This window comes from Caretta caretta, chromosome 12 (genome assembly GCF_965140235.1).
Source record: "Caretta caretta isolate rCarCar2 chromosome 12, rCarCar1.hap1, whole genome shotgun sequence".
In the NCBI taxonomy this organism is placed as follows: Eukaryota; Metazoa; Chordata; order Testudines; family Cheloniidae; genus Caretta; species Caretta caretta.
In genome coordinates, this window is record NC_134217.1 from 31,193,549 (window position 1) to 31,216,122 (window position 22,574).

General features: G+C 40.0%; 1 protein-coding gene across 3 annotated transcripts in view; it reads left to right on the forward strand.

The window, feature by feature from the left end:
• Window positions 1-22,574, forward strand: part of WWOX (WW domain containing oxidoreductase) — a 687,014-nt gene that overhangs the window by 162,148 nt on the left and 502,292 nt on the right. For all 3 annotated transcript variants that reach the window (XM_048817033.2, XM_048817032.2, XM_075118433.1), the window contains exons 6-7: window positions 1,553-1,641; window positions 19,918-20,103. In XM_048817033.2, coding sequence (XP_048672990.1) covers window positions 1,553-1,641; window positions 19,918-20,103 — 275 coding nt within the window. The remainder of the gene's footprint in view (window positions 1-1,552; window positions 1,642-19,917; window positions 20,104-22,574) is intronic.

Genomic DNA, 22,574 nt, shown 5'->3' on the forward strand with positions numbered 1-22,574 from the left:
TGTGTCTGGACAATGGGATTCCCATAAGCCTTCAAGGTTTTCAGTGAAAATAGACTGCAAGGACTCTAGACCACTGGGTAACTGTTTTAGCTCATTTGTTCTGAGGTATGGAGTCAAAACAGTTCAACAGAACTGTGGACAAAGGCCTTTAAATTGAACCTTATTGAGATCCATTCAATGGATAATGCTGGAAAGTTCGGGCTAGCCTTTTGTGGTGTTGCCTCTGCCTCCACTGTTTGAAAAGTTGACTTTAGGAGTATGAGTAAGGCTACATTTTAGTCACGGATATTTTTAATAAAAGTCATGGATAAGTCATGGGCAGTAAACAAAAATTCATGGCCTATGACCTATCCATGACTTTTACTAAAAATACCCGGTGCTCTGCAGGTGCTGGGGGAGGGTGGCCTGGCTGCTTGGGGGGGACCCCCCGCTGGTGCTTGAGCAGGTTGGCGGGCCCAGCAGGCTCCCTACCTGGCTCCGCGCCTCCTCCTCCCCCAGCAGCAGTCGAGTTTGAGTGAGGGAGGGGACAGGGGGTTGGGGCACGGGACGGGTGAGGCGGGGTCTGAGCGGTGTTTACCTGGGGGAGCTCCTTGGAAGCAGCAACATCCCCCTCGGTCAGCTGCTAGGCGGAAGCAGGCACCACCTACAAGCACCACCACCACAGTTCCCATTGGCCGCAGTTCCCGACCAATAGGAGTTGCGAAGCCAGTGCTCTGGGTGGAGGCAGCATGCAGAGCTGCCTGGCCATGCCTCCGCCTAGCAGCTGACCGAGGGGGATGTCACCGGAGGTAAGCACCGCCCAGAGCCCGCTTCACCCTGTCCCGTCCCCCTGGCCCCTCCCACACCCAAACTCAGCTGGTGTGTGTGTGTGTTTGGAGGGGTGCGGTGCCCCGAGACTGCCCCAGCAGAAGACTGTGCCTGAATCCGTGACTTCCGTAACAAACATGCAGCCTTAAGTATGAGCAGTCTCCTCTAAAGATGCTGTGACCAACTAAACTTGTATAAAATTCTGTCCTTGCTCCTTTCTTTATCTTTTATATCAACTGCTGTGGATATTATAGACAGCCTTAGAACTATTTTATCTTTAGAGGCGGTTGAATGAAAGTATGAATGTTTTAAAGTATTTTGTGTGATATGTAATGTGTGTTTTTTCTATAATGGTATATTAAATGTGTGCATCTCTTTTTAAACAATAATTATTTGTTTACTTTTTATTTTTATTTCATGATTTGCATCCTCACAAATGTCAGCAAGGTGGGAGAAAGAAGAGATCATGTTAACCTTAAAACTGTCTGCTGTCAGTTTATTGGGCTATATAAAATTGTATACCATGCAGTGTATGTGTTTAGCAGAACCGCAAACTTAGAATACTGCACTTGGCATTGAATGCTACACTCGTCCATTCATTTTCATGATTTATATTCACTGTGGGCTTCTAATGTTAAACAAGGGAATTCAGACATGTTCCATAACACATTTACTGTAACATGATACCGTGAACTAAACTTGCTGTTATTTATCTTTATTTTTTTTTAATTTTCTCTCGTTGCAGCATAAAGCCAAGGTAGAAGCTATGACCTTAGACCTCGCTTCTCTTCACAGTGTGCAGCACTTTGCTGAAGCATTCAAATCCAAGAATGTGTAAGTAGTCAGACAGAGGATTATATATCATAACTTCTTGTTATTTTAATGTCTTTATCAGCTGAGCACAATTGGTAGAATTCATCACAGTTGGATTGACTTAGAAACTACAATAGGTGAATTCAGCTTTTTCACAGGAACTGAATTGTCTTTTTCCAATGTGCATATTTTTACATCAATTAAAGAATATTTATTTTTGCACAGAGAGAAAATTAATTCCAGATCTCGGACAATTCAGTGTATAATTCCAACTTTAATGGGACATTGGTAGTCTGCGACTGTTGAATAAGGCCAAAGCTAAAATATATCCAAAACAGCTTAGGCAACTTTTGTCAGGTTTCCAGTGGTTTGGAAGACAGTCTGAGGTCAGGAATGAGCACTCACTCAGTGCTCTCCCTCTGTTTCTTTTTTTAAAATGTTTTAAAAAATAGTCCTACAGGCTAGGGGCCTTTATTTTCCAGATCTATCTGTGAAGTGGTTGGCTTTAAAAATTGAAATTAAGTAAGATGACAAGTTCACTTAACAATTGGATAACTTATATTGAAATAATCAGGCAAGATTCCAGATGGTTTTATTTAGATTGAACAGATCAATTAATCGCAAACTTTAAGGTATGATTTGGAATCACTAAGTACAAGATGTTGAGGATAAATTCCACCCATTGTGCTTTAACCCACATTTTGGCCCACTCTGGTTGTTCTGACTATTCAAACCTAATAGTGATTTTTTCACCCTACAAAATAGTTCTGTAACATAACCCTCATACTGTACTTTTCAAGACAGTACACACTTTTAGACATCTTTGGAGGGGAAAATATTGTAGTGGCAAAAATATTGTGTGGAAAGAATGGTAGGTTTGCTTTTGAGATATTGCCAAAGCTAAATCTCACATGGATAGACAGATGACATTTGAGTCCTTACAGGCCTTTCAGATTCAGAGAACTGTCAAAACTGAATTTAAATACCAGTTACTTGACTGCCAAAAATCCTGTGTAACTATTCTTATCATATCACATCTTCCTACATTAAAACTTTCTTGTGTGTAAAACATAATGACCAACGGTAGAAACATTGCCATATTTTAGTACCAACCACTCTCATACTGTGAGAAGAGATAAGCAATCTGATTTTGCTGCTTCTTGGTTCTTAACATGTTATATGCTTTACCAAAGAAAAAAGTGTAGAAGGCCAGTTAAGGACCATAACGTTTTTTCCTGTGCAGTTCTTAACTTGATGTGAATGCTGCAATTCCATGTCACTGTCACCAAGCCTGAACCATTGAGTAGACATATACTGTATCTTTAAACCAGAAAGTGGAAGTATGCTCAATTCAAATTTTCCTGGAGGACTTAAAATCTGCAAAAGTCTCACCCATTGTCATCTAAAGCACGAGACAATGTGGAATCAATTTCTTAATGCAAATCATGTCCATTTTGTTTTTGTACAGTATATTAGAGGTAACAACTCATCCCCTTTGGCTTCATTTTGTCTTTCTATTATTGAAAGTTTTCTTATTTTTTCCCTTCTTTTTCATTGGCGTTTGGAAAGTGTTACTAGTACTGTCTTAGTGGTACAATACGATACGTCAGTGTTTTTATCCACAGTTTTGCCTTCCATCCTGAACCCTTGCTCTGTGTGTGTGTGATCTCAAGTATTATATAAAAGCTTAAAATTTGTGTCTGTCATAAGACTTGTGGGGGTTTCACCAAAATGAGCATTGAACAATATATTTGTTTAAATTGTGATGGTGGATAGAATTCAGATGCCGCACACAGCTGGGAGCAGTAGATCTTTTATCTGTTACAGAGGAGCAGGTATCTCCTTACAATCATCTCCACTGGTAGGGGAATGGGCTAGAAGACCTTTCTAGCTCTGATTTCTGTGATTTAAACTGTATCTAGGTATGCTCAGAAAAGTGATTATGTAGTAGTTGTGTCTTGTTACTGCATTGCCTGCTGTGTGTGTCTTGCAAAACATATCTTTACACTAATAAATGTTTTTATCTGTAGTTTATTATTATTACAGTAGTATCCACGGCCCAATTGGATCAGTCCCTTTGTACTAGGTGCTGTACAAACAAACTTAGAGAATCCAGGATCTTACAATCTTATGGATAGATTGTGGTGCATTCTTCACACTTTCTCAGGAGAGTAAGGGGCATCCAGAGCACAGGGAGCAGCTTCTCTAGGGCTCCTGTATCCCCCTCCCCCCACATGTAGGTGGGAAGGGGTGGAGCCTTGGCTGCTAGCACTCTCCCTCTTCCCATTGCAGCGTGCCACCCAGAATAGCTGTGCTTGTGCGTCAAGAGATATATGCTGTGCCAAGTAGACAGCTTTTTACAATCTCCAAATGCCTGTTTCTCGAACCCCTGGCACCGTACCAATAAAATAGCAGCACAAGAGAAACACGAAAGTGTCTTCTGCTTCCTACATCGATGACAAAATTATCAGCTGAGTTCTGATTCCTGGGTCTAAGTGGTGGTGATATGTGGAGCACAAAAAGCACAGATTTTCAGATATCAAGTAGTGCTGCAGTGCTAGTAATTAAGGAGAAAGGGTAAACAAACCTAATTTGATATGTAAGCAATTCTAGGATACAAATGGCAATCCCAAGATGCAATTTTTACAATCCCTTTTTTGATAATAACCCTGTGAGTGGAAAAACAATCATTCTCTCATCTCCCTTGCCTGTCGTCACCAGGCTACGGAGCAATAAGGAACTATTTGATCCTGTTAAAAATGTAATTTTTATTGCAATGCATTTTTCTAAAGAAGCCACTGGTGTTTAACCTCTTAGACTTCTGGAGCTGAAGACAGGTCTCTCAGGCTCTCTCAGTAATCTCCTCCGTCCATTATAGCCTCAGTGGGAAGTGCCCAGGCTCTTCATCAGCTAACATTTTCAGGGGCTGCTCCCCTGTTGACTGGAACTGAATAAAACAGAATGTTGGCTTGGATGCTCAAGCCCTCCTACCTCCCAGGTGCGGATTCTGACTCTAGGGAATGACATCAGATATCAGGCTGGAGGGAAGGACATCAGGAGATGCACTGAGTATGCTCAAGGTCCCCTCCATTATTCTAGATGAGGTGCAGGTTTTTCCTTGTCTAATAGTAAATCAGGGAAGAACCTTAAAGCGGTCATGTGATCCAAAGTCCTCTCCCTGGGTAAAAGATCTAAAACTGATCCATTCTGGTATAAAGGCATTTCTGAACTAGAAATACCCAAAACATCAAAGGATGACGCATCCTTGCAGGGGATTTCTGAAGCCAATCAGACAATTTCTAGGTAGCAAATCCTGGTGATTGATCAATCATCTTAAAAAAAAAAAAAAAAAAAAAAAGAGGGGGAGAGAGGGAGATATTTGCCTCCTTTAGAATATAAGACTCTGAGTATTTCTGGTAGCAACTTGAAGAACGAAAAAATTTCATTGTCACGGGGTGACTGGTGCCTTTATTGGGGAGCCAGGTTCAGTGCACCTGTGACTCATCAGCTGACTCCCAACTGGGCTTTAGAGAAAGCACCTGGACCACATAAAGGAGAGCTACCTGAGAGCAGACTGGAAGAGCTGCTGAGGTAAATACTTGGTGGGGCGTATGGGGGTTAAAGCAATGCTTGGTCCTCCTGAGGGTAGAGGGACCACCAGGTGCCAGTAGTGGGAGAGAAGGGGAGCAGTTTGCCACTGTCACTCCAAACGGAAAATTTACCCATGGAGAAGAGGAAGTGTCCTTGTTGCAGTATGCCTAGGGTCCCAGATTGCCTTATTTTGGCCTGGTCACATGAGTGCTGGACAAGCACCCATAGGTAGAGAGGGCTGTAAGAATTAAAGAAATGCTTAGAAAAATTACACCATCTGAACATGTGTTGTGGCTAAAGGTGCCACAGAAGCAAATTCTTCACAAAAATTCTTCACAAAAAGCCAGTTCAGGAATATTATAGTGTTGCTGGTTCATTTCAAAGTCCAGTCTCAGTCATAGCTTGGTTGCATCTCTGAATCTTAGCATGGATTGTGGCATGTGCAACCCCTCCACCACTGTGGCTGCACTTTCACTTTTCCCATTGAAATGATCTCTAAATAAGTGTTAGCAGTTGGATGAGGGCAAAAGAACATTTGTAACCGCTGTCCTGCTACAATCAGAACGATTAAACAGTCAGCAACTGCCAAATCTTACCACAGACAGTTTGGCCGTTTTCATGAACCCACAGTCCAGGTCAACTCCTCCTGTGTCTGACCAGGAGTTAGGAGGTTTGGGGGGAACCCGGGCCCGCCCTCTACTATTAATCCCTTTGGCACATATAGAAATACTTTCTATGAATTAGAACTAGTAACAGTTGAACTATTCAATTTGTCTTTTGAGCTTAGAATACTTTTGGCATTCTTTCAGTGCCACTCAGACATAAAGCAATGTTCCAGCCAATATTGTAGTTTAAGAGACATCTAAAAAGGATCCAAGTTCACTTAAATATGCAAACAAGTGCATAACTGAAAAGTTACTATTGCAGACAGCAGATATTTTACATTTAAATAAGATCAAAGGTTGACTGCATTTGAAATGTACGTAGTAAAATTAGGGTGAAACTTTTATGTGTGGTGGCATTGTACTTCACTAAACCTGCCTGCATAAACGGATTCACCAGCTAATAATCAGTATTTTTTAAATTAAAAACCTAAACTTGACTCCATCTCAGTGGAAGCAGAGATCACTTGCTCACCATATCACTTCAGTTTCATTTGGTGTATCAGATATAGCTATGAGTCTTGTGAACACCAGAGATTTCCTTGTTTAGGTATATTCAGATTCTTTAAAAAGTAAGTGTGACAAGTTGGATCACAGAAACCCCCTTGGGACTGCCACCTGGTGTGCCAAGACTACTTCTGCCCCTGCTTTCCTGTCCTGTCAGCTTAGGACTTCAGTGCCCTGCCTAGTTTGAGCCAGATCCACTAGCCTGCTGCAAACCCAGACCCAGGTCTGAACCATGTCCCCCAACAGCAGTAGTCTCAATTGAAAGCAGCGTACAGAAGTGTTCCTGTCTTTAACACTCAGATGCCCAACTCCCAGTGGGGTCCAAACCCCAAATAAATCCGTTTTACCCTGTATAAAGCTTATACAGGGTAAACTCATAAATTGTTTGCCCTCTATCACACTGATAGACAGGTATGCACAGCCAGGTATTAATACATACTCTGGGTTAATTAATAAGTAAAAGTGATTTTATTAAATACAGAAAGTAGGATTAAAGTGGTTCCAAGTAGTAACAGACAAAACAAAGTGAATTACCAAGCAAAATAGAATAGAATACACAAGTCTATGTCTAATCAAACTGAATACAGATAAAACCTCACCAGTTCCAGTAAACTTTCTTTTACAGATTAGCCTCCTTCTAGTCTGGGTCCAGCAATCACTCACACCCCCTGTAAGTTACTGTCCTTTGTTCCAGTTTCTTTCAGGTATCTTTGGGGTGGAGAGGCTCTCTCTTTAGCCAGTTGAAGACAAAATGGAGGGGTCTCCCAGAGTTTTAAATAGACTTTCTATTGTGGGCGGAGAACCCCTCCTCTCCTATGCAAAGTCCAGCTACAAAATGGAGTTTTGGAGTCACCTGGGCAAGTCACATGTCCATGCATGACTGAGTTCCTTACCTGTCAAGCCACATTCCCGGGAAAACTCAGATTGGCGTCTCCAAGTTCATTGTTGGCTTAAGGGCTTCTTGATTGGGCACTTACTGGGGATTGTCTTTTCTCTGACCAACTGCTTCACTAAAACCTACTTAGAATCAGACAGGTATACAGCCAATATTTATAACTTCGAATACAAAAATGATACATGCATACAAATAGGATTAATAGATTCAGTAAATCATAACCTCAATAGAGAGATGTTACATGGCATTTGTAACATAAAAATATTCCAGTTATGTCATATATATATACTCTCATAAGCATATTTCCATAAAGCCTTATGGGGGCACCATCACAGTAAGAATCCAGGTAAAAATTAATTTGAGTGGACACTTCACTGATAGTATTTTTGTTTTGGGGGGTGAAGTTATAAAGTTTCCCTCATTTTGCTTTGTGTGTGTATGTGTGTGCACACGTGCACTAGAATTGCTCATTTAAAATCAGGATTCAAACTTGGAAGATGCTGATATGACACTTTCACAATTGTTTTTCTAAAATGTGTTGGCTTGCCACTTGTGTTTGGAGGGTGACCCTGACTCTTCATCAAACTACAGAGAAAGATTTTTGCTCCTCCTTTTGGCATCTGAGGCTGTAGGGGCTGTTTTTACCATTCAAGGTACCCAAGTACTGACTTTGGGCATTTTGGCTCAATCTGCGTCTAACTTCTTGGTTTTGAAAATAAAGAGAATGAAAAAAGAGACCACTTTCTTTTGAACTCGTTTGTGCTTCCTCTTTAGTACATCCAAGATCAATACTGCTCTTGGTGCCAGAAGGATATTTGAAACTATCTTTGGTGACATCTCTGGCCAAAGCTCAGCAAAAGGGGTAATACTGACAGACTTCAAAGTAAGTGCCCCCACCTTCACCTAGTGCAGGAGTTCGTTAGGTGGTGGTCATGCTTAGAGGGTCAGAGAATAGAGCAAAGCATCAGAGGCCCGCCGAGGAAGTCCTGTGTGCAGCTTTACTACAGAACTGGGCCCTAATTTATTATATAAATTTGAACTAAAAAAAAAAATCCATCAATCAATGATATTGTTAGCGATCTATGTTTATGAAATACAAGTGTACAGATTAAATAATAAAATTCCTGTTAAATTCTCTAATGAAAGGTGCAACACACATACTTAGTAGAAACCACACCCAAAAAGAAACAGCAAGCAATAATAACCCCTCAGTTCCCCCTGAGGGTTAAATCAAAAGCCTGGGTAAATAGATGGGTCTTCCAGCATGCTCAAAAGCTCAAGCTTTTTTTGGAGAAGTGAGGAGAGAAAGTTCCATAGTTGCCTCCAGATCCCACATTTCTACATCTTTGGGCTGTTAACTTGAGCATTTTGCATGACAACATCTCTTGGGGAGGAACACAGCTATAGACTGTATAGCTATAGCCCCAAGTAGAGCATACTTCACTAATCCAGTTTGGAGGTGATAAAGGTAGTGGATACCTGATGAGGTCAGCTGGCAAAAGAAAAGGTTGCAGTCTCTGTTCTGGCATGTTCATTGGACAAATGACCAGGGAAGAGTATAGAAATATTGCTCGGGCATGCAGGAGTGAAATCAGGAAGGCCAAATCACACCTGGAGTTGCAGCTAGCAAGAGATGTTAAGAGTAACAAGAAGGGTTTCTTCAGGTATGTTAGCAACAAGAATAAAGTCAAGGAAAGCGTGGGCCCCTTACTGAATGAGGGAGGCAACCTAGTGACAGAGGATGTGGAAAAAGCTAATGTACTCAATGCTTTTTTTGCCTCTGTTTTCACGAACAAGGTCAGCTGCAGGACTACTGCACTGGGCAGCACAGCATGGGGAGGAGGTGACCAGCCCCCTGTGGAGAAAGAAGTGGTTCGGGACTATTTAGAAAAGCTGGACGAGCACAAGTCACTGGGGCCGGATGTGCTGCATCCGAGAGTGCTAAAGGAGTTGGCGGATGTGATCGCAGAGCCATTGGCCATTATCTTTGAAAACTCATGGGGGTTGGGGGAAGTCCCGGATGACTGGAAAAAGGCTAATGTAGTGCCCATCTTTAAAAAAGGGAAGAAGGAGGATCCTGGGAACTACAGGCCAGTCAGCCTCACTTCAGTCCCTGGAAAAATCATGGAGCAGGTCCTCAAGGAATCAATTCTGAAGCACTTAGAGGAGAGGAAAGTGATCAGGAACAGTCAGCATGGATTCACCAAGGGCAAGTCAAGCCTGACTAATCTAATTGCCTTCTATGACGAGATAACTGGCTCTGTGGATGAGGGGAAAACAGTGGACGTATTATTCCTTGACTTTAGCAAAGTTTTTGACATGGTCTCCCACAGTATTCTTGCCAGCAAGTTAAAGAAATATGGCCTGGATGAATGGACTATAAGGTGGATAGAAAGTTGGCTAGATTGTCGGGCTCAACGGGTAGTGATCAATGGCTCCATGTCTAGTTGGCAGCCGGTATCAAGTGGAGTGCCCCAAGGGTCGGTCCTCGGGCCCGTTTTTTTCAATATCTTCATAAATGATCTGGAGGATGGTGTGGATTGCACCCTCAGCAAGTTTGCAGATGACACTAAACTGGGAGGAGAGGTAGATACGCTGGAGGGTAGGGATAGGATACAGAGGGCCCTTGACAAATTAGAGGATTGGGCCAAAAGAAATCTGATGAGGTTCAACAAGGACAAGTGCAGAGTCCTGCACTTAGAATGGAAGAATCCCATGCACTGCTACAGACTAGGGACCGAATGGCTCGGCAGCAGTTCTGCAGAAAAGGACCTAGGGGTTCCAGTGGACGAGAAGCTGGATATGAGTCAACAGTGTGCCCTTGTTGCCAAGAAGGCCAATGGCCTTTTGGGCTGTATAAGTAGGGGCATTGCTAGCAGATCGAGGGATGTGATTGTTCCCCTCTATTCGACATTGGTGAGGCCTCATCTGGAGTACTGTGTCCAGTTTTGGGTCCCACACTACAAGAAGGATGTAGAAAAATTGGAAAGAGTCCAGCGGAGGGCAACAAAAATGATTAGGGGACTGGAACACATGACTTATGAGGAGAGGCTGAGGGAACTGGGATTGTTTAGTCTGCGGAAGAGAAGAATGAGGGGGGATTTGATAGCTGCTTTCAACTACCTGAAATGCGGTTCCAAAGAGGATGGATCTAGACTGTTCACAGTGGTAGCTGATGACAGAACAAGGAGTAATGGTCTCAAGTTGCAGTGGGGGAGGTTTAGATTGGATATTAGGAAAAACTTTTTCACTAGGAGGGTGGTAAAACACTGGAATGCGTTACCTAGGGAGGTGGTGGAATCTCCTTCGTTGGAAGTTTTTAAGGTCAGGCTTGACAAAGCCCTGGCTGGGATGATTTAGTTGGGGATTGCTCCTGCTTTGAGCAGGGGGTTGGACTAGATGACCTCCTGAGGTCCCTTCCAACCCTGATATTCTATGATTCTATGTTGGGTGGGGAAGAGAGAGAGAAAAAAATCTTTAAACTAAGCAAATTTTAATTTGGGAATCACTGAGATACTAAATATGGTACGTAACGATGGCATGATAAGAGAATCATTTTATGAGTAGAAATTCACTTTTAGAGGCAGAAACTATCTTCCTGAATAAAGAATCCAATCTATTTCCACAAGATTTAGCCAACCATGAGGGCCAAATTGGATATATAGGCATGTAAAATATTTATGATTTAATAAGCATGATTACAAATTTTTTGCTGCAAATGAAGTAGTAAGCATTTTGCAGTTTTATAGCTTAATGGGTAATGAGAGAATAAAAACAGTATGTGTGTATTTAGTTGATATTTTAATTTTAACAAAACATCAATATCACAGAGGACAGCAGTAACTATTTAGTATGTAGTTTAAATATATTTAGTCTTTTGTGAAGAGCATCAGACGAGACAATCAAAACACACTGAGACAGAATCATTGGGCAGAAAAGCATGGTTGCTTTTCTGGTGACGTGAGACGGGTCACTCATTTGCCAAATGTCTTCATCCTAGAATCCAAAACCTTGTGTTTTACTCTGGCAAGGTTGTATTTCTTCATTAGCTCTTCCCAAGGTGCAGAAAATCCCAGAGGATGTCAAAGTACATCAGTTTTTATCATAACATGAAATTTTTCAGATCTGAATGGCAGCGTGCTGCTGCTGGGGGTTTTCTGAACTCTATTACAGTTGCACATATCTCTAGGCAAAACAGAGGAAGGAGTTGTCATTGGCAAGTAAAATGTATGAAATATCTTATTGTTCAAATGATCAACCATGGTCGTGAAAATATTTTCTAAGGACTTTGCTATTTCCCATGATAGGTGTCAACAAAAGTTACTAAAAAAGGCAGATTACTTCTTTTATTATATACTTTTTCTGCTTTTAAGGGGTGCTTTGTGCGTATGGGTAAAAATCGTACCTCTTGAAATATATGCTGAAACAACAAATCATACCACAATTATTGTAGAAATTAATACTCATTGTGCACTTCCAGCAGCTTTATGCTTAATAGGTGCTGCCTGAAAATGTTTATAAAAAAATAATTAGGGTTTGAAAAAAAATGTGCTTGTCCACTTGAAAGTGGAAAACTGTCCCAGGTGAGTGCCTATAACAACAGAGTAAAGTTTACCAGACTCTGGACACTTTCCTTGCTGCTGCCTGTAACCTGCTGGGCAGTAGAGAGAAAAGCTTCTCCTCCTCCATGCCTGAGGTTGCAGGGATGAAAGACAAAAAGGTAGCTTAGCAGTGTTGGAGAGATTCCTAACTGCAATAGGATTTGGGGGCAGGAAATAGAGAGAGGGCAAAGCTCCTTTTTCTTCCCAACAGTCAGAAAGGAGGGAAAACTGCAAAGTTATATAGGTGCTGAGCTCAGACCAATGTGAAAGTTGGAGGGCTCACATCAGCGTCCAAGGAGAGTGGTCAGGTGGGAAGTCTAGTGTTCCTGCCGCAACTCCAGTGCTCAGATTTTCAACAGCTAGGAAAGTGAGAGACATACTGGCTAGCAGAGGCTTCCATTCAGAACAGTAACATGCATTTTGGGTTTCATAGCTGTGCCAGGACACAGGAACTGGACCTAAGATAACATTTTTTCAGGTCACAGTTTGGTTTGAAATGCTGCCCTATGGAGGCATATTAGGGTGGAGTGGAGAGCTGACATTTGTTCTAGTTTGTCCCAATACCCTAAGTGTGGTACTTGCTGTGAGAGAGAGTTGTAACTGATGCCAGGTTATAACCCTGTCTAGTGTGGTGGATAATGATGCCTGAACATAGGAAATGTCCCTCACATGACTCCAGTAAAAGGAAGCCAGACACACTGGTATGCTTGGATGATAAAATCCTTTCTCGTGAAATGGTGCAAACTGATGAAATCTGAGGCATACCTCAAAGTCTGGAGCATCAGTTTATCAGCCTCAGTGGTCTCGAGTACAGAGACTCTTGATCTGAATTTAATAATATGCCCTACTACAAGAAGTTGGTGAACAGAGGTGGAATCCTGGGCGCTGCTTTGGGTTTCTGCAGGAGTCTGGGGAATCAGGGTCTCTGGAGCCAATATGGGGTTACTAAGCTGCTTTAACTCAGTTCTTCTATAACTTCTTTGAGAAGTTCAGGAGGAGTGGTAGAGGAGGGAAGGTGCATGTTCAGGGCCTGAATTGGTGAAAGGAGAAGGTATCCACAGTAGTAAGTCGAAACAAAAAAACTTGCCTTGCCTTGACCTTTATTTTTTTAAAGTTACTTTAAAAGTAAAAGTTACACTTTCAAATGACAAAGTGTGTGTGGTGGGGGCAGGGGAATTCCTAAGCCGCAGTATTTCTAACATCACCTAGCATGTTTACAGTGTGTAAAATAGCTTAGTATATGAGACATGGCATGTTGACAAATTAAACTCTATCCCAGTTCTCTTATTTCAAATCTAACCCCATCTTGTAGTTTAAGGTGAAATCCCACATTTAGATTATTTTTGTAGGAGTTCTGAGGGTGGGATAGGTATGAGAAAGGCCAATTGCAGGGTACATTGCACATGTTATATGAATTATTTCCTGGTTTTTTTTAAGGCAGAACCTGCCTTCCTTGTTCAGATGTTGACCTTTTAGTTTTTATATGTATAAGAGCAAGCCCCCCTTAAAGAGGAGAACTAGGCCTGCCTGCTGGTCTGTTGACATCTACACTATTATATCACCATAGTATCTGAGCAGATACTAACTCTTTCCCAGATTTAAAAAAATAACCAGTAATATCAGTATTTTTCCCTTCCTTCACAGGAGGAAGGAGTATGTTACTTGATGAGATTTGCTGGCTTTTTATGTATGTCCATTGTTATGCGAGAGGAACTTACTGGCAGGAAAAAAACAAGACAAAAGGATGAGTTTTACATTTAGTTGTGAATGCAGTCTTATATTGGTCACTCTTTTCTTTCTTTCTTTTTTTTTTTTTTTTAAGTTCTGGATTCACAGAAGTGCTGAATAATGTGAGGGAGAGGACTGAGCTGTACGGGCCTGTTCAGATGAAGTTTCTGGAGGCAGATGGACAATTGCCCATAATGGCCTTGGAGTTTGAGCTGAAGGAAGAAGCTAAACTATTTCAGTCCATTCCTATTCACCCTTGCAGCCTCTTGTAGGTGGGGAAGGAGTATTTGCTGATCAACAGTTTTAAAATGCTTCAAAGAGATAAAGCAGGATGAAAGTGGATGTATTTCTCCTGTCTGTGGATAAGAGGAGATCATCCATCTGGGCTACAGGTGCTGTCTGTGTAGCTTGCCTTGCAGTGAAGCCTGTCTGACAGGCAACTGGAATACAGGAATCTGACAGATGGCATTGGAGGCTATTTTTTGCTGTCTTCTCAATCAGCTTCCTTAGGAAAGGGAAGTCAGACATTAAGCAGTAGTTTATGAAAACACCATCATCAAGCGATGGTTTCTTTAGTACCGGTCAGACTATTCCATGTTTTAAGATGGTTAATAGATACCCTCATGCATTCATTGAGACTCTGTTAGTGGGAGCTCTAGGTGTTCTCTGCTGTCCCACCATGTAAGAAAGACTAATATCAGAGTCACAACTGGTGGCTCAGATTGCCTTCATTATTACCATGACTTCTGTTTGCGTAAATGGGCTGAATTTCAAAAAGATGAGCATTGCTGTAGGCTTAGTTTGGTTCTAGTCTTAGCCTCATGGGCCACAAGGAACAATAAGCTATCTTGGATGTGGGTGAACTTTCTGTGAAATAAGATGCTTTTTCACAGCAAGAGGTGCCCAGTTTCCGGGGTTTATTGGAACAAGTCTCGGTTTAAAGTTATGTGACAGAAAAGTTCTGTGGGTTGTGACTTTGCTTCCTCTACAGCAGAGGTGAAGTCCCATCTCTCTGCATCCATTTGTGGCTGTGACATAGGTCTACAGTTGCTTATGGGACTTAGGGGATATGGCAAAGCCTTTTCTGTTGAATTTCTGTATAATTCCAAACAGTATGAACTTTTCAAATCACTTGAGAAGTGCCCCAGATGGTGTGACATTCTGCTTCATGGGAAGATTTGAGAATTATTCCCTTTGCATAAAGTTCTAGTTAACTGTTTCATTGTGTTTTAAATGGGAGAACACCAAAGCCAAAAACTGCATTGACATTTTGGTGTTTGTTTAACCTCCTAATGCATGGGTACGTTTGTTGGAAAATATTATTCTTCCATTTGCAAATCTCCAGTAATTAATCCCCTTGAAAGTAGCTACTGCTACAGGGCCAGTTCACAAGCCTGTTGACAGATCATAGTTTTGCATCATATGCTAACAAATTGATTGTTAAATTCCATAACTAATTGATTTATAGAGATGACTTAATTTCCATATCTCATTCATTTATTAACATATTCTGTATATTTTCAAACAGTGCACAGTTTCTATTTGGATTACTTTATTTCTTCTAATAGTAGATTCAGCAAAGCACATATGATCTGAATAACTTGTCCAAGTGCAAGAGTTAGTAACTTGTCATGGATATGTGCAGTGCAGAAGACTGGAGATATTTTCAAGGCATTAATAGAAAAAATACCCTTGCTAATCAGAGCACTTTTTACAGTACCAAATTCTAATTACTCATCAGCATAGAGAGGTTTTTTTACAATCACAGTACTGCTTGCAGTTAAAATATTATATTCTTGGATCTCCTTTGCTGGGGATGGTAAGAAACAGTGACATTGTACTGTGGTAGAGCAGCTTATGTGCTGGTCCCAATACATACTTAAATTGTAATGGTAGAACGCATTAGCTCAGTTGGTGCAGTGTAAGTCACTAGCTGAAGACATTTTAAGGAGACATAAGGGTAAATTTTCAAAACACTGTACAAGGTTTTAGCTGTATGGTGCTTACAGAAATGTCAAATAGGAGTCATACAGTTAGAGAGCTGCCTCATAATGTTAACACTAGGTATAAACATAACAGAAAATCCTGCCTTGCTGCTGACTTTTTTAGTTGCCATTTACCTGTACCTTTAATGAATAATAGTAGCAGGCTGCTTTAAATGCAGAAGATTATTGTATAGGGGTCATAACCAAGGCTAATGGAGACTGCCCCAGTTTCTTAATAAACTGGTGAAATCAAGGTCACAGTCCTGCTATCCACTAAAACTATTTCAGTCATAAAGCAAGGCTTTAGTATCAGATGTGTGGTGTGAATTGTCATGTAGCCTGAACATTCAGATACTGCACAATGAGATGTTCAGTGATAAAAAGCACTGCACCTTGGAAACTAGAATCTGCCCTTGGTGGCTGAAATTCATGATCGTATGAGGGCTGTTACATGGCTAATGTGAAATAAGTAGGTGGTCTTTGTGCAGTTCTTATTGGCTAGGTGTCCACATCACAAAAAAACTACCATCACACTTGACACTTATTGGCCCCTTGTTATCACAAGAGAGACCAGTGACTTAATGGACTTGGATCTTGAACTATCCTCTCAGTCCAAAAAGTGGTCCTTTTAGAACAGAAATGAGGCTGTAGCCATCTCTGCTAATGCTGCCCTCTGGGTAAAGAGGACTTCATTTTCCAGGACTGTAAGTCTTGCATCATTTACAAACACTAAAATTAACAAAAAATAAAAATAGTCTGCTAGTAACCGTTTAGCTAGGGGATTTGATTAAAGTGTTTCTATTTTTTATTATTTGTATATTTTTGTACAGATAAAACTAATTCTTGTGATAGAATACTGCAGAGATTCATAATTTTAGCGACTCTCTTGAATCTTAATTACTTTTAGTAAAAAAAAAACTTTTAGTAAAAGATGTTATTTCAAAAAAAAAAAAAACCTCATTAAAAAGGGGCAGAAGTAATTCTCTCTTTTTATAAAACTCAATTAAATGCCTTTAGAATTAAAAATTTACAGTATTTTATAGTTTTATATTCTGGAATCCTGTTTTTAATTAATTGAGCTGACAGGTTTAGGTACAGGGTACATATTTTGCCTCTGGTAGTTATTGTATAATTAGCATTAATGAAGGATATTAAAATGTGGTTAGGTAGAATATAGTCCAGGTTCATATGTGGGCTCATTTTGTCTTATTGTGTTCTCTTACATCAGATTGTGTCGTTTTATGCGGTGTTCATTTGCCTTATAAATTTAAAGGCCAACTGAAAGTAACAATGAGGGATATTCTTTTTATTGTCATTGGTATATTGAGAATTCACAATGCAGTGTCTTGTCATAAAGTCATTGCCAAGTACCAACTACAAAATTTGTATTAATATACCTCACAAAGTAGCTTTTTATTTTTGAGGAAAAAAGATGTCTTGTATCTAGGACACTAATTCATAAATTAAATCATCAGATAAATATGAAAAAATGAGATAATGCATATTCACAATGTAAGCAGAAACTAAATTAAGCACTGTCCCTTGATTTTTATATGCTGAAGATCTGCAAAAATTAATGAAAGTTGGTTAATGGTGTATCTATGATAAATGTACACTTGGCTAACCCCTGCCCCTTGTCCCCAGCAGGTGCATACTAGAAAGGGAGTGTGTATGTCGAGATGTTTAACAGGCCATCCACTGCATTAAATAGAGGTTTGGGGTGCCTGACAGGGGAGAGACATGGGTGTGGCCAGTGAGTCCATGGTTAGATAGCTGGAAGAGACCGTAGCCTTTATAAAGGAAGCACAATAAGCACGGGAAGAACTATAGACTATGAGTTGGAGCAGTGGTGCTCCTGAGCAGTTTTGTGGGTGCTCTACACTCTGGGAGGGGGACCCTTCACTCTGACACTGATGAAACTCCTCTGTGTCATGTCAGCCAACTTGCAGTTAGTGGCAAATGACAGGGTTTGATTCACTGCCTATTAGTAATTCCAAATGGTTAAAAGTGCCTTGTGTAAATCAAACCTACAATTATGAAGGAACTGCATGAAGATCAATAATTTTTAATAGTTAAGTGCTTAGTGTTTCCTGTTTAGTTTTTATTTGTACATTTCAATGGATTTTTTGCATATCTCTTTTGTGACCTGCTTTCCTGTCTTTCACTTAGTCAGGATGTGTGTGTACATCTGAGGGCAGCATTTGACCTGTAATATAGATCTACATATTTCAAGATGAGGGAACTTTGAGTCAATAGCAGACGCACACCGGTGACATGCCATGGTTTCCACTGTTTACATACTGCAGCACAGTTCTAAATCGTATTATACTGCTGTCTAAAAAGACATGTATATATCTTATCTGCAAATGCATTTTTACAGAAGTGTCACATAAACTTTCTGAGGCGATACAGAGGCATCTAACACTTCATAAAATGCATTCTCTGAAGGCTTGTAACTTTGTATTCCTTTTGGCAAGCACAACATGCACCCTCATTTTTTTGTGAGTTCAAAATAAACTGACGACAGAAATGAATGCTGGCATTGCATATGAGTGCTGTGCAGTTGCAATTCAGGAGTGGGGCAAATTATGCCTACAAAAGGAAGGTTGCCCTTTTGAAAATATGATCTTATGTTTCTGTGAAGGTACTCCGGGTTGGTCATCCTTTGTTCCTTCCATCTATTCCTACTGTGTGGAGTGGGTTTGCACAGGTGAAACACAGGCAGACTTTGACCCAGGATGCTTGAACAGAAACATAGAGCCACATTTTCTAAAATGCAGCCTCCCTTTCGCATACTTCGAATATCCACAATTTATTTTGCTAGTGTAAAATGTGGGAGCAAATTTAATGGGAAGGTTGCACCTGCCAAAAAAAAAAAAAAGCAGAACTCCGCCCATTAGAAAATAGAAAAGGAGTACTAGTGGCACCTTAGAGACTAACCAATTTTATTTGAGCATAAGTGAGCTCAGATGAAGTGAGCTGTAGCTCATGAAAGCTTATGCTCAAATAAATTGGTTAGTCTCTAAGATGCCACTAGTACTCCTTTTCTTTTTGCGAATACAGACTAACACGACTGCTACTCTGAAACCTGCCATTAGAAAATATACTTCAGAAAGCTTCCATGTGTTTCAATATTCTCCTCTAAAGGTTTCTGTGAAGCTTCTGCAAGAATGAACCTAAAGATAAAAATAAGGGACTGTTGACTACTGATCAGACATCATTACATTACTATTTCAGAACTGTGCCATAGTGAACTGTTTCTGGGTTTCTAGTTGAAATTTATTTTTAACTAAAGGGTTTATCTATCTATCTATCCTCATTGATGATAACATTCTCAGTATTATCATATTTAACTGATGTCTGTCACCCCTTTTTTTAATTTCCACAAAAGTCTTTTAGATAATTAGGCTGTTAATGAAGATGGGACTTTCAACAGTGCGTAAAAGGTGCTCAGTGTTTGGAAATCCAAGTCTTAATTTTTGACATTTCTCATAGGATTGTCTCTGTAGAACCCTAATACTGGGACACATGTGCCCTGCTGCTGCAGCCTTGGAACCACCCAGAAAACTGGTGATTGTTGGCTTGTGCACTTGTCCTCTCGTGGTACATAAGTAAGCATGGCCCACAGACATCCCATCAGCAGGCAGTGGGTAGTTGAAACAGAAGACAAACGAACCATTCTTCTGTTTCCCCTATACTTGTTCTTTGTTCTATTTTAAATTATACATTTTGGGGTTGGTTAGCTGTTTGTAAAAATTAGAGCTTTTTTTTTTGGCTTGACTTTGCCTATTTGGCAGTTAAATACGTGACACAGCTGACAGATAAAAAGTTGGGTTTTAAAAGGTGTCAGGTCTGCAGCACTTAAATGTCCATAATGTCTGTGCATGAAGGTGACTTGCGTGGAGACTGCTCAGGTTGTGTAATCTTTACTCTTTGGGCACATTAAGACCAAGAATATGGGGTAGAATTCCTACGGTTAGAGGAATTATGTCTTGCAGATTGAGCCTGTCTCCTACTTTGGAGGTTTAATGTTATCTGGAGTAGAATATCTGGAGGATCTGTTGAATGTATCTATGCATGTCCACTATTTTTCTGTCCATTCCAAACCTTTGTGTTGATGGTGGACCTGGAGATGCAAAGTATTTGAGCTCCAGTTGTTCAGTTACCTTTGTTTTGTTCCTTTGTTTGTTTGTTTTTTCCAGTGGATGTTCTGAAATGATAAGAAATCACAACAACAGTACATTTAATTACATCTAATTCTTTGTACTTTTTTATTTACTTGATTTGATTTGATTTTTTAATGTCAGCATATCTTGTTGATTATTCAGGCCGCTTCATGTGCTGATCTGCAATGCTGCTGTTTTTGCTGCTCCATGGTCCTTGACAGAAGATGACCTAGAGGCCACCTTCCAGGTGAATCACTTGGGGCATTTTTACCTTGTCCAACTTCTTGAAGACATTCTACGCCGCTCATCTCCAGCAAGAGTTGTGATGGTTTCGTCAGAATCACACAGGTTGGTTAAAATCAGAATATGTTCTTGATTTAGCTCTGATTGGCCCTTTCTGCAATCCTTGGGATGAAACCACCACAGTGGAAATACCAAACTTTAAAATAAAAATACCAGTCCTAAAGTGCTTACTTTTGCTTGAGCAATTCTTTTTGAAGTCAGTAGGATTACTCCTATACAGGATTTGTCCCTGAGATTCTATGTGCATACAAGTTTCATAATACTGCATAGATTGGTCTTGGTCACTCTTTGTATGAATGCAGATTTCTCACTGCACTGCAGGCCACTCATTGATTTTTGCTAGGAGATGGAATAATAATTGATTAAATCTGAATGGCATGACCTTTATTGATTTGTCATTCAACAACTTCAACATCTTACCAAGAAGAATGTGCAGTTATTCTAGCAGGAGAAACAATGCAATTAAAGACTGCTAGATGAAATCCAATAGTTTTATAATGAGAAATTAGGGAATTCAATGCAGACATTAGCTGTATAATTGTAGGAAGGGAAGTTTGTTAGTTAGTCTATATTAGAAATCTGGCTGTGCCTCTTTTGGTTAAATTTTCAATTAAGGTATCAGATGGCACTTCTCTCCGATTACCTTTAGGACTACAATTTGGCAAAAAGCACAATATGAAATTTCAGACATGTTTGCAATGATTTTAGAACATTTTTAATAACTGAAGAGAAGGAAGTTTTTAAAAAGACAAAACAGTTACTACCTGAAGTAGATTATGGCCCAGATTTTAAAGGTAGTTAGCTGTTGCAACGTTAAATGTAGCAATACCTAACTGATTTAGACACCTAAATCTCTCTTTCAAAAGAGATTTAGGCAATAAGGAGTCTAAATCCCACCTATAGTCAATGGTATTTTGGTGCAACAATGTTTCTAAATACCTTTAAAAATCTGGGCCTCAGGGCCCAATTCTGAATTCTTTCTGCATCCAAAGCACATGCTGGCTTCAGATTTAGTTCAGAATGTGCAGGGATTGCAGGATTATTAGGCCCATGATAGGCCTGCTTTAAAACATTATTGTTGATTTCTATTTCACTTTTTTGCATGGTGTGCAAGAGATTTAGCAAAGCAAGAGGGGAAATGTGCAACTACTTTATTTATTTATTTCTGCACTGTTTTAAGAGACCCAGAATGAAGCTTATTTTTTAATCATGTTTCCATAGAATGTAACCCTGGAGATCCGGTAGAGAGAGACCAGCCAAGGGTCAGGCTGAAATCTTTATCACTTCCAAACAGAGAGGCTTATGGTATAAATGACACACGGAAGATAGATTTACTTTTACCATTTTAAATTTATGATGGCTGAAATGAAAGGAAGCAATAGAAAATGCCGGTAATAATCCTCCCTGGTGTTAAAAGACATGAAACATCTAGTAATTAGGTGGTAACAAAATCTGGACATCCTTATCTTTGCAAATCACACCAGGTTTGTGAAAGCAAGTCGCAGAGTCCTGTTAGGAGTGAGGGAGGCTACTGTGGGGCAGGCAAGATATCTCTCGAAATAAATCTGCCAGCTCCAATTACTTGCCAGATGTGGAGGGCACAATGGGATATATATAAATGAGCTGTTGTTTAATGGCAGATTATGTTGAATTGTCAGCTGCTTGTTTCCCTTTGTATGCTTGTATCTCAAATAGTATTTTAAATGACATCTTTGGGTTTTTTTCCCCTTAAGTGCTATGTGGAACTAGAGCTCATATCTTTACACAGCTTTATCTTTGTTTTGAAAAATAAGATTATTTTAAAGTGCTCGTTGCTAACTGAATGAGATGAGCCAAGTTTTAGGAAACCTATCAAAAAATAAGTCGCTGTGCATGTCAAAATATAATTACTAATCCAACCTATTGCTTTTCTATTTTAGGGATTCATTTCTTGTGTCTTAAATCATATTTAAACATTTAAAATAATTGTTAAATGGCTGTTTTTTCTAGCTGTTCAGTGACAATAAGCTGATGAGGAGGGCTAGTTTAGAGAGCAGGTCTTAATACTGGTAGTACTTTCTAACTTACTTGAGAACACTGAGCCTTAAACCGTGTTGTAAAATGGAAGTGTTGGTATATAATTACTTCCATAAACCGTGGCTGAATCTTTTTGTTGGAATCAAGACTCCCTGTTAGGGGGAAAATAAAGTCCTATGTTTGCAGAAATTATTATGCTAGACTGCTCTGAGGCAAAACATGTATTTGCCTCTCTGGTCCTTTGCTCTATTTTATTTACTTATCTGGATTCAGTGCAAATGAATTGAGTTTAAAGTCATTTTATATGTAGTTTAAGTACATCGTATGAAAATAAGAATAATAAGTAGATTGACTTTCTTCCTATCTTTATTTGTGTATAATTAATTTGATTGTCCAACAAGGTGAATGGAGTTGCTGACGTAAGACTGACTCACAGGATTGGGCTGAAAACGTGTCACTACATTACCATTGTGTTGATGATGGACACAAAACACTGTATT